This window comes from Aquila chrysaetos, chromosome 1 (genome assembly GCF_900496995.4).
Source record: "Aquila chrysaetos chrysaetos chromosome 1, bAquChr1.4, whole genome shotgun sequence".
Taxonomy (NCBI): domain Eukaryota; kingdom Metazoa; phylum Chordata; class Aves; order Accipitriformes; family Accipitridae; genus Aquila; species Aquila chrysaetos.
Genome location: NC_044004.1, coordinates 48,174,073 through 48,186,709, shown reverse-complemented (window position 1 = coordinate 48,186,709; position 12,637 = coordinate 48,174,073). Strand labels below are relative to the sequence as shown.

Genomic DNA, 12,637 nt, shown 5'->3' with positions numbered 1-12,637 from the left:
TACTGACCTTTGTGCCGTGATAGTTTCTGTAATTACTGAATAGCGGGGTTGGGCTGAGGGCTCAGGAGGAGAATTTGGGGGTTGGCCTAGGCAGTGAGATAAGGTTACATATAAGGTGGCTGCAGTGGATTTGGGAACACTAACGGAGTATATTCCCTGGTGTGCAGCTCAGCGAGTTTGGATCCTGGAATCATGAGCGGGTGCCCCTTCGCGGGGAACAATTACCTGTGAGTCCCTTGTCCCTGTGTTTTGCTTCATAATGCCGGTTCAAACGATATAATGTTAATGTAAAATATGAAAGCTCGGAGAGGAATTAATGATTATCAACAAATAGACAGGTGTAGCTATTGCGAAAGGAAAAGAGATTGTACAGGGACTTGTCCGAGCACTTGTTATTTGATGAAATAGATATAATGCTACCAGCTGTTACTGTGACAAGAGCTATTTCAGGTATACTGTTTTTCTCAAAAGCCTGCTTTAGTGGTTCAGTTTCTCAAAACAAAGCATTGTTGGAATTGTAGATGCATCTGCTAGTAAAAAGGCATGTATATTCATAGTTCTTTTATTAAATAGTTTATATATTGACTTAATTTTCTTCTTAGACTTAATTTTAACAAGCTATCTTTGGAAGAAGAAAAAGATGACAAGTCACAAGAAGGGATAAATAAAGCCAGCAAGGGTGGACTTGTCTATGGAGACTACCTACAAGTAAGTTTAAGGATATCATGTATACTGCCCTGGTCTCTCTTAAGACGTGAGCCAGGACCTGCAATTGATGCTTCTCCCAGCAGTCAGCCAGTCACTAAGACAGGTCTCCAAGTGCCCTTTGACTACCTGAGCTCCCCACGTGAGTCACGGGCACAGGTACCTGTCTCAACTGGGATGGTGCAGGTGGACTGTGGGATGGCTTCTCAAACTGCAGGGAAGCTGGATATTTTGGGGGTTCTGGTAGGGAATTATTTATATTGGTGAACCTGAACTGTAAAGTGGTACACCACAAAAGGCTTTCGTTGGTCTGACAATGACCACTTGGCAATTTCTCCACGTCAGCAGGCCGTGTGCAACTTCCCTGAATTATTGCATGAAAGCCTAGAATATTTGGCTGGAAAAATACATTGCAGAAATTGAGGGGGTGGGATGATGACTAGTGGGACACACACACAGGAAAAAACCCAAACAAAAAACCACAACAAGTAGAAGTAATTAAGAACTAAGTAAAAATAAAATGCCATAAATAATAAAAGATTCCAGACTTGCTTTTGTGACAGCATGAACTGAAGTGAGCTGAATTACTCTCTGCTTCTGAACAGGAGACTGATTTCTTGATGTACTATATGGAATCTTGCAAAGATTTCTTTTAAAACAACTATGATTAGATTGTAAATTTGGCTCAGTAAAAAAATTAGTAATGCCAGAACTGAACTAACTAGTACAGCCTCAAAACAGAGCTCTTGTGCAGATGTTATTGCATGATTACATGGAATTTTACTATAGGAACGCCATTTTCATGGAACACGACAGTATAGATGTAAGATCTCTAAACATGCTGGATATTTTGTTTTCTCTTTTTTATGATTAAAAATACTCTTAAAATGATTTTCCAAACTTTATTACTTAAGGTATCTAAATGTTCCATTTTAGGCAAGATTTTTTTAAAATTAAAAAGTAAAAGTGACACATGAGACCATTTAGTCTAACTTCTCATACAACCTGGAATATGAGGCCTATACATATTTTTTTTAATATTATCCTTAAATATTAGCTCTACACAGTAGGACTACCATTGCTAATAGCAGAATTGAGAGCTTTACCGAACAGTCTTATCTTTATTTTTAAGCTGAACAAAATATTGAATGCTCAAGAACTTCAGAGTGAGAAGAAAGGAAACAAAATCCATGATGAGCATCTTTTCATTGTGACGCATCAAGGTACGTGATTGGGAGGAGTTCAGTGGTGGTTGACTGGCATTTTTGCCACAAGGAATGTATTCAATGCTGAAACACGCAATACACAATTTGTTTTCATTTTAGACACAATCACTACAATAGCTCTGTCTTTTATCTGCATTTATATTTGTATATATCCATATATCATTTGTAAGGCTGTAATCAACTCTATGCTTATGAAGCCATAAGTATAACCTTTGGATCTGGTAAACCAGGATTTGGATGGTTCTGTTTCTAGAGAAATTAAGGTGGTGAAATTCATTCCTTGTCTGAGTAAGAGGCTGCTATGCAGTTTATTGTAGGCAAATTTTGTGTATTGGCTTGTGCCTTCTCTGAAACTTCAATCCAGTTTTAACCATCTAGAGGCTGTCTGGAAGCCAGCATACTGGTTAGGCACTCCCTGGCTGCTAATATCCATGTGTTTTGCATGCACTGGCCTGATGATATTTTCCTGTTATTGACAGGAAACATGTAGATGATATAAAGATTGTAAGCAGCTCTGGAGTTAGCTTTTATTGGCGTATCAGATCTAGATTTTCTCTTTCCTCCTTTTGTAATGAACATTCTGTACATCGAATATCTGATGTGTAAAACATGCTTTAAAAAATTCTGTCAACATTCTTGACACTAGATTATTTCACGTAATAGTTTAGGTAAAGGACAGCATAATGTAAGAGGTAATACGTTTGTGTATCGGCATCATTTTGTACACCAGCAATGTAAACATAGGCTATTCGTTTCAAATCAAAATGTAAGAATTTTACTTCTTCAGGGCTATGAAGAAAAAACAAAGTAATGTTGAAGTTAATGCTAACAATGCCTTTCTTGTTGTAGCATACGAACTTTGGTTTAAGCAGATTCTGTGGGAAATGGACTCTGTGCGGGTGATCTTTCAAAATGGCCACGTAAGTTGAAAGCAAATATTAATTTTGGGAAAATGCAGCCCCTCTCTTTCTATTGCCTCCTGCCTTCCAGCCTGATATATTTGGGTTTACTGAAGCAACGTGCTCTTTTTTGAAAACAGCATCAGAAAACCCCAATGAAATTTGGCTAAGTGGGTCTTATATCCTGATAGTACAGACATTTGATCAGCAAAACCTTGTTTCCTCCTGAAGTCTGCCTTTTGCATAGATCACTCTCCAAGACCAACTTCATTGGCCAAAATGCTCTCATACTCTCCTACTAGTACTGGATAACTGCAGAAACTTAACTTGGGAATATTCTACTGCAGAAAAAGCATGCTTAGAGGCAAAACTGAAAAACAGAGGGCTCACAGGTATTTTTATGTTGAAAAGTCACTTCTGCCTTTGTTCAATTTTTTGAAGTCTACATACTATATCCTTCCACCCAATACCTGCTATACAAAAGGAAAACTCTTTTTGGTTGTTGTGTATTATTAAATCCAACAGAAAAGCAACAATCAAAATCACAGTGTACAGTTGTATGAGAATTTCTGAAAATTACAAATATAACAGGAATATTTTGAATATTTCTAAATATTTGTCCAAAGCTAAACACACCTCATAATAATAGACAACAACAGAAAACTCCTGACCTAATACTACATCCACAGAAAAAGGCTGTGTAATTTGAGAAATACCTTGAATAACATTATGGGCATGTGTATATGAAGAAAATTTGAAACGAGACCAGACTGAAAGAAGGAACCTTTTTATCATAATGTCCAATGAAAATGTTCTCTGTTATCCTCCACATCCATAATTTTGTTGGCTTTTTAGTTGAACATTACATCAAATTATAACTGATCAAAATCAGTTCTTAAGCAGAATAATTTTTCATTATTTATTTTTGTGAAAAATGAAACTTTGCTTACAACGAGAATTTGAAATGTCAGTGTTAAGGTTAACTACACAGCCAGGCGATTAAGGAAATGGTTATCATCTTTCATTTTTGATATTTCCTGGTTGCGTGCCCAGGTCTTAGAGAAAAGTTTAATCCCATTGAAACTAATAGGAATTTTAGCAGACTCCTCTGCAGGCAAAATGTTCAATGTAGCCAGAAGAGAGTCTCTGTGTTTTCCATTTAATATTTTCTATTTCCCACCAGATGCAGGCTTCTCTGTTTTCCTCTGCTTGCTAATGCACATCTCTCATGAACATCTTTTTAGATGTGCTTTCCTGATGTACTTCTCAGATTATTCTGCATCTCAACTTTTAAGTACTTTCCACACCTGCCTTATGACTTGATTATAGAAGTGATTATAATAGAAAGCATAATATAATTATCACATGATGTCATATATCATTAAAATTGTATTGCAATCATTGGAAATGATCATGATATAAATGATTTTGGTCTAGAATTTAATTGCTAGTGGTGACTTCTATTTCAGTCAAAAATATAGAAAAGAAAAAGAAATCCTATATATTTGGCCTAGTTGTAATGTATCACCAGTCAGAGAAAAATAGATTTCAATCTTTGAAAATTATAGTTTCAGTTTTCAGTTAAAAACAAAGTGCTCTATTCAATATGAGATTCTGCTGCTATGGATTTCATGTGGAAAGGAGTTGGGAACTATAGTGATGTACAACAGTGAAAAGACCTGAAATAAATAGGTAGGTTATAAAGAGAACACCATTCTGTCTGGTTATGATCTTTATTTTTTCTACAGGTAAGAGATGAGAGGAACATGCTGAAGGTTATTACTCGAATGAACAGAATTTCAATGATTCTGAAATTACTTGTGGAACAGTTCTCAGTTTTGGAAACTATGACTGCATTGGACTTCTTTGATTTCAGGTGAATACTTACTATTCATTCCTCCACAATAATCCATGAGCTGGTAATTCCGATCCTTAGGACTGATTGTGAATTTTGCATGTGCTCTGGCAGCTTGTAGTACCTGTATCATTCAGCAAGGTGAGAGCATACCTTAGCGAGGCAATGGTGACATTAAAGTGCAAGGGTCAAATGAGAAGTTGAGCATGAATGTGAGTCCAGCATGCTCTGCAAAGAAGTACAAGTTAATTGTTGCTGTTTGTGTGTGGTGCTGCGGAGTGGTTTCAGAGTCAAAAGATAACACAACAGAAATAGCTCATGGTTCCATTAACAATTTACTTGAAACTTACCACCGCGCCGTTGCAGCAGTATTCCATGGCGAATCATAGAAGTGCTTGGGTGAGAGAAATGCACTCTCCGTAGATTATCAAACAGATATTTCGGCTGTCTTGGTTTGCATAGTGTTTCCTTTCTTCATGTTTTAGTGGGTCTGCAGTGCTGCAGGCTTTAAGTGGCTGAAGGAAGCATTGCTGTCTCTTCTTTCTCCCCAATAACTTCTGCTCTCCAGTAGCTGCCCGATGTATTGCTGGGCTGGATGGTTGGTAGCTCCTCTGCCTTCTGCCCAGGCTTTCTTTGGGATCCCTTGGCTTGCCTCACTTCTCCCATGGCATTTCTATCTGTTCCCTCACTTTGGCTAGGTCCTTCCACTACACTGCCATGTGCGACAGCTTCATCCACTGTCTCTCTTGCTGTTCTTGTTCTGCTGGTGTCACTGACCCGTCTGACTCGTGACCTCAGTGCCGCCCAGCATCCCATCCACTTCTGCACTGTTTTAGTGCCCTTTCCTTTCTGTCTTTTAATGTTCCCTAACTAAAAAGCACATGAAACTACAATTTTGCTTCTCTTGGAAGTTTGAAACATCCGTATCATCTAGCATTACACTACAGCAGGGGAAAGCCATGGGCCAATCATCTGTTTTGATGCATTCTTGCTCCTGCTTTTCAACAACATACCGTCATTTGATAAGCAAACACAAGATCAAATCAATGATCTATTTCTGACAAATCTTATATTTGCAATTCAGAGTGCATTACAATTATGTAGCAATGTGGGATTTCAGATTACTTTTATTAATTTTTTTTTTTTTTTGCATGGTCACGCGATTTAACTCTGAAAGGATCCTATTAATGAATCCCTCAAATGAAACCCACTAAATGTTTTTCTGAACATTATTCTATTGTATACATAGCAATTATTCTGTATAACAAGCCTATTTAAAATGCATTCATTGGCACTTTAATGATGTGGAAATTTTTGTAATAGCTATTTGGGGTGAAGCTGCTTATTCTGTCTGGAAAGGAAATGATATTCACTAACATCTCCTCTTGTACATCACACACAAAAAGCTGCCATTTTAAAACACAGTACAAACATAAGTGTATGCACAAACAATATATAGCTAGAAAATTAGAATTTGTTATACATACATTGTAGTTGCATTAAAATAGCTTGGGTTTTTTCTTTTCTTAATTGCAATCATATAAAAAATGCTCAGATATCTATCTGATATTCTTCAAATATAAAATATGTATTTTTTTATTTTGTTGAGAACCAGAGAACACCATCATTGTAAAATAATATCCTGCACTTTTGTATCTTCTTTTCTTCTGTTCCCAAAGATACTACCTAAGCCCAGCCTCAGGTTTTCAGAGCCTGCAGTTTCGCTTGCTAGAGAACAAAATTGGTGTTCCCCAAAGTCTCAGAGTCCCCTATAATAGAAGGCATTATCGAGATAACTTCAAGGGACAGGATTATGAATTACTGCTTAAATCAGAGCAAGAACCAACGCTACTGCAACTTGTGGAGGTAACGATGTCTGTCTTAGAGCTTGCTTTGTTTTCCGCCATCTCCCAAGAATGTCCTTCATTGGTGTCAGTGACAAATTCTTCTTCCTTGAGAGAAGCAAGCATGCTGGCAATTTCCCAGTCAGTTGTGTTTTGGATTCTTACCAAATTTAGTATGAAAGAGAGTTAGTCATTAGTAAACCAACTGACTTTTCACAGCATTTCCTCTTGTCTGAAAAGTCTGTTAAACTAGTAAATTGCATTGTGGAAGTATGAGCTAAGAACATAAATGTACTGTTTCATTTGCACTGTTTTTCACAATGATAAACCCTTTTTAGAAGAAAACTTTAAAAATATTTCCACTGTTAGTGATGGCTATTAGAGAGGTTAAAAAAACAGAAAAGGAAAAATGACAACCCAAAATGGAAAGGAGAAAAGGTGTTTAACAAATGTTTCATTATCTCTTACCTTGATTTAATTTGTCTCAGTGTTATGAATGACTCACAGTAATTTCTCTAACTCCCTTGTCATTTTCATACACAAAATTTACATAATTTTCTAAAGAATAATGCAGTATAAACCTCAATAAAAGCATCCACTCTTATTAGCCCTATCCATTTGTCTAATGGCACCTGATACAGAATATATAAGAAATTTCTCTAGCTTTTCTTCATTCTTTAAGACTTAATGCTCTTTTATCTTTCAGATGAGAAGGAGCTAAATTAAGTGATGTCTAAAGGGAGTTTAACCATAAAGATTCCTAATTTTTTTTCCCCTCCTAATTTCATTTCCATTATTAAAAGGAAATCAAAGAGAAAGCTTTGCTAACTGCCAAATAAATTTCTGTCTTGTATCATCACATATTGTGGCGTAAGTTAATGACAGACTGCTTGATCAGTATTCAGCCTGTCTGACATGATAAAAACTGGTTGTATAGATGGTTCTGTATCTTCCTTCTGAGGTTTACCTTTACGATTATTCTACATATGTGGCATAAGATTGTTTTCCTCTATCTATAAGGGAGTTGATTTTAAAGATACTCTTAGAACAAGACAGCTTTTGTCTTCCAACACTGATCATTTAACCTGGAACCTGTGAGTGTGTTTGCACGGCACCATTGTGCAGGTGTAAGTCATCTATGTGGACATCCTTACTCCAGCAATAAGCACCTCTGAGGGATATTAAACCACAACAGCTGTAGCAGCATAATTTATGTTGCTATAACTTGTAATTCTAGGGTAATGCGCTTGCACTGTTAATGTTTGAACACATTATTATTATTATTAAAGGCATGGCTGGAAAGAACTCCGGGACTCGATGCAGAAGGATTTGATTTCTGGGGACAATTTGAAGTGAATGTTTTAAAAGGTCTAGAAGAGGAATTTGCCTTGGTGCAGGTATATAGTGACTCTCGATCTAGCTATAAGAAAAGACAGCCGGCAAAATGACATCCTGACATAAATTTTACTTTTGGCCCGCTCCCAATTTCTTACTCACTTCACTTAATCTTTAGCAGCCTTTGTCTGCAAGAAGCAGAAAAATTTGCAAATTTTTCAGGAAATCTGAATAAGTTTGTAATTTGACATCTAAGATGGTTTAAAGCATGTAATACCTGGATGATTTTGATCACAAAAGGAAAGAAATAGTATCAATGGAAGGGTTGAAATTGTTTTTACTGAAACTACAACTTCACCTTTAGTTAGTGCTTGCATCTATGGTTCAGAGTAAACACAAATTTTGGGCCCCTGACCTGCAAGTATAGAGTGTCACTATAAACAGCCCATTTCTATTTAACAGTATGTGGCAATTTGCTGCTATGTGATCATTTGAATTACACTGGCAAATAAGCACAGGAAAATCCCTGAATATTCTAAGACCTGTAGCTTTAAGTACACTTTAAATGGAAAAAACCCACCGTAGCATATGAATTAATCAATTTCCTGAGAATATCTGTTTACAACTTTCTAACTTATCTAAACTTTTTTATTTACAACTTTATTACCCATGGCTGTGCAAGGATGTCTTCTTTTTGCCTTGAAAAAAAAAAATAGACTTCAGACTAATGAAGATTAAGTGTTTTTAAGGCCTCTAGACTGAAAGAAAAGTCTTTTGGTCTAAGCTGCCAGTTTGTTTGAACACTGATTCATCTGAATTGTGTTGACAGCTATTTAATTGTACGTTTTGTGGTAATTGTGTTTTTTAAAGGACAGTGACTCAGTGACTCATTTATCTTGTTTGAAACTACAGTTCTTATATTTAAAATGTAAAATTACAGAGTATTTGTGATGAAAATAGAAGTTACATCACGGGTTATTCAAGTGCTTAATTTTCCCCATTGAATTCTAAAACCTGTTTTTGTTTCAAATATCAAAGGCCAAACCAGAATCAGAAGAAAAAGATGATGACTTATCTGAATTCCAAAAACAGAAAGATGTATTACTTTCATTATTTGATGAAAAACGCCATGAACACCTGCTTAGTAAAGGTAGATTGTATTAATATATGTCTATAGCACTTTTTATTTTTTATACATGATATATATATATATAATCATATAATAGCATTAAATTTGCAGAAGAATCAGTAACAAACTAAGGACAGTTGTATTTTGCAGGAGAAAGACGACTGTCTTATAAAGCACTGAAGGGAGCCTTAATGATCTACTTCTACAGGTAATGTTAGAAGATAGATCTTTAATGCTTACTGGCAGGAGGAGAGGTTGAAGGTTAAGGACCGCAGCACCAAATTTATTTAGGTTGGAATGGGCCTTGGAAAGTAATCTAATCCAACCCTCCACAAACCCCCAGATTAGTTAGACCCATCTTGAAGGTCAGATCGGGCTGCTCGGGGCTTTGTCCAATTGAGTTTTGAATATCTGCAAGGATGGAGGTTACACGGCCTCTCTGGGCAGCCGGTTCTTATCTGACCAAATGCTGCCCCTCAGATTGAAACTAGCACATGTCTTGTTCAAACTGTTCTACAAAGTGTCATAGAAAGATTTAGAGTATTTTTCCAAGTATGAGGGAAAAGGCACACGTCAAGACTTACATGGCAGAAGCATTTGTTAGAATACCTACTGTCATTTCAATACCAATTTAGGAAAAATGTATGTTAAGTCACTATTACACATTGGTGAATCACTACTTTGAAAAATACAGCACATTGTGAGAGGTCTCACTGTCTTCTCTTTCATTTTCCAAGGGAGGAGCCTCGTTTCCAGGTTCCCTTTCAGCTTCTTACCTCCCTTATGGATATCGATGTGCTCATGACCAAGTGGAGATGTAAGTTTCACTTTCTGACTTTCTGTAACACTCCCTCTTTTAGATGCAAGTAAATTGTTCTCTTTCACTCTCTTTTAGACAAGTTATACCTAGAGTTATTAGAATTGAGCTTCTGAGTTCATCCTTTAGGAATGACATTTTTTTGTTTGTACTTTGGCCAAGGGGAAAGATGAACACCTGCTTCTGTCATCAGTAGACACATAGGTATAGCTATCACTTCTATGACATGCTTTAAGATAGGTGAACAATTTTAGTCAAGGGACAGGTATGTATTTTCCAATGTCTCCCAAAATGTCCTCATGACATCTCTTCATATGCAAACATTCTTTCTGCTCCTTCCCTATCTAGACATCCATAAATTAATGTATTAATTCTGTATTAACAGAGCATAATATATAAAAATTATAATTATCAATTACAAATAAGTATATATATATATTTATATATATTATATATTATTATTTTATATACAATGTATAATTAGTGTGTTCATATTGTATTAACAATAATTTTATCTTAGTTGACTGAAGAGTGGCATAATTAACTCCTGCATTGCTGAAGACCTAGTAGTCCTGTATCTCTCTAAAGACCTCTACACAATCTTTAATATTTCAGTGATGCACCTTGATGTGACCCTTTGCTTCTATCTTAAACACTGAACATACGCCCTGTCCTTCTTTTGTATTCGTTAGATAACCACGTTTGCATGGTGCACAGAATGATTGGCAGCAAGGCTGGCACCGGAGGCTCCTCTGGCTACCAGTATTTGCGCTCAACAGTGAGGTAAGGAGAATGCGTTTCCCCCATTACCTGCAATAATGCAGTCTGTAGACACTGTAATGCCAGGAGGCAGATTTCAGACAGCTCACCGGAGGCCAGAGGGCTGGTGTTTCTCTTTTGGGACTCCAGCATTTCCTCCTGGCTGTTGCACATTTACTTATCAGTCAGGTTGATGTATATAAATTCCAAGCCTTTTGGGGCAAAAAGAACTCCTTTTGATCACTTGTGCAAAGTGCCATATATAATTCTCAGTCAAGGGATCTAGGTGTTACTGTAATAGCAAGAATAATGATCCTGCACTGTTCAATTTGCATGCAAGCTAGCCCGAATTAATGAGGCGATACAGGCTGGAAGTGAGTCCCATCTACGGTGCAACTGATGATGGTTTCTTTATTCCTTAACATGATCTCCCATTGTACAACCTAAGGTACTTCAATTTAGGATTGAATATATTCTTAAAGCTGATAGTAATTAATACTCTCAAGCTGTGCAGGCAACAATGAGAAACATGTTTCCTCCTGTTGGATGAAGCAGAAAAGAAACTTAAAAGGGATAGTTGCGGCCTGAGCGCAGAACTCTCTGAATGCGTAGAACTTTTTTTTTTACACAAAATTTGAGGATTCAGCTAGTTAGACAATTTAAGCCTTTTAGGTGCAGCTATGTCCTGGCAGTCCTGAACAACATTATGTCAAAAAGCACAAGGGTATTTAGAACATCTTCTTCTAAGAGGACCTTCTTTGAAGTTTGTTTTCAAATAGGAACCGTACATAGCTGGTGACTGCCATGTATGGCTGAGGGCAACAATTCCCATCACAACCATCATAACAGAGGGTGGAATAGAAAGCAGACGGTTAGATTGAATTTGAAGATTAAAGGTTCACTGTCTTTTTCAGCAAGCCTCCTCACTCTTCCTTAATTTCAGGTTAACACTCTTCCTAGATAAATTCTACTTCATATCTACCATGAGAGTGGAGGTCTGGAGATTATAGCCTACATACTCTGCATTTTCAGAAGAAAGGTGTGACTATAGCAACCGTATTTCCTTGTTATGTCTAATCTGCTGTGCCCTAGAAACAGGATTGGATTCTTACTCTGGAATATTCAGGAGGAGGGTTAGTGCAGAAACCTTATTAAATAAATAAAAGAGATGGAATGATTCCTGAGGATTTTGAAATTATGGCCTTCTATGCCAGTATCGCAGTATTAATTGTTCCGATTGTCTTTTCAGTGACAGATACAAGGTGTTTGTGGATTTGTTCAATCTTTCAACGTTTCTAGTGCCAAGACACTGGATACCAAAGATGAACCCAACCATTCATAAATTCCTCTACACGGCAGAATACTGCGACAGCTCCTATTTTAGCAGCGACGACTCTGACTAGCCTGCCTTTCTAGAGTGGTTGCTGTAAAGAGCTTCAGGACTTTCACCTCGAGTGGTGCTATCCCTCAGATACAACCACTATTCTCACAGAGTGTGGGTGTGTAAATATGTATTTATGTATGACAGCTATGTGAATAGTATGATGGGCTTGTGGAACAAACTTAATTGTTTGTAGAAAAAATAATCTGTATTGAGTTAGCCTATATTAAGACTAAAATGATACCCCAATTCAACTCAAATGACCAATTTAACTTTTAGCTGGCTTCTTAAAACCTACACCTCTAGAGAGGGAGAAAATTATACAGAATTATCACGATCATGTTTTACTTGTACATATTTTTGTATTTGTTTGCCTAATGGCTATTATTAATTTACTTCTAGTTGAGGACATAATTAGTCTCATCCCCTTTGGAAGAATATTAGTTTCTGAGCTCTAGTGGAATTTCAAAAGGAATTTTGAGTTAAGAATTCAAGAGCTAAATTTAAAGAAATAAGTCCTGAATCTATAGAAGAAACCCAAGCATCTTGAACTTTTACATACATCAAGAATCATGTTGCTATCTATGTGTTACACGTGAATGTAAATCCCCTCCGTATACTGTTAAGAATAGCAGATATAAATAAGTACTTACTTTGCACTTCAAATAAAGCAGTATTAAAGATCGT

General features: G+C 36.7%; 1 protein-coding gene across 1 annotated transcript; it reads left to right on the top strand.

The window, feature by feature from the left end:
* The first annotated feature begins 18 nt into the window (after nt 1–18).
* TDO2 (tryptophan 2,3-dioxygenase) lies at nt 19–12,635 on the top strand. Its single transcript, XM_030017165.2, has 12 exons — nt 19–227; nt 603–708; nt 1,838–1,928; nt 2,781–2,851; nt 4,579–4,706; nt 6,365–6,551; nt 7,819–7,926; nt 8,903–9,014; nt 9,144–9,201; nt 9,731–9,810; nt 10,503–10,593; nt 11,819–12,635. Exons 1-12 carry the CDS (start codon nt 193–195, stop codon nt 11,970–11,972), a joined length of 1,221 nt encoding a protein of 406 aa, XP_029873025.1. The 5' UTR covers nt 19–192; the 3' UTR covers nt 11,973–12,635.
* The last annotated feature ends 2 nt before the right edge of the window (nt 12,636–12,637 follow it).

Excerpts from the sequence above, each read along its gene's own strand:
- TDO2 (XM_030017165.2), top strand. The coding sequence starts at position 193 with ATGAGCGGGTGCCCCTTCGCGGGGAACAATTACCT. Across the intron at positions 1,929-2,780 it reads TTTCATTGTGACGCATCAAG|CATACGAACTTTGGTTTAAG; the intron begins GTACGTGATTGG and ends TTCTTGTTGTAG. Across the intron at positions 6,552-7,818 it reads CGCTACTGCAACTTGTGGAG|GCATGGCTGGAAAGAACTCC; the intron begins GTAACGATGTCT and ends TTATTATTAAAG.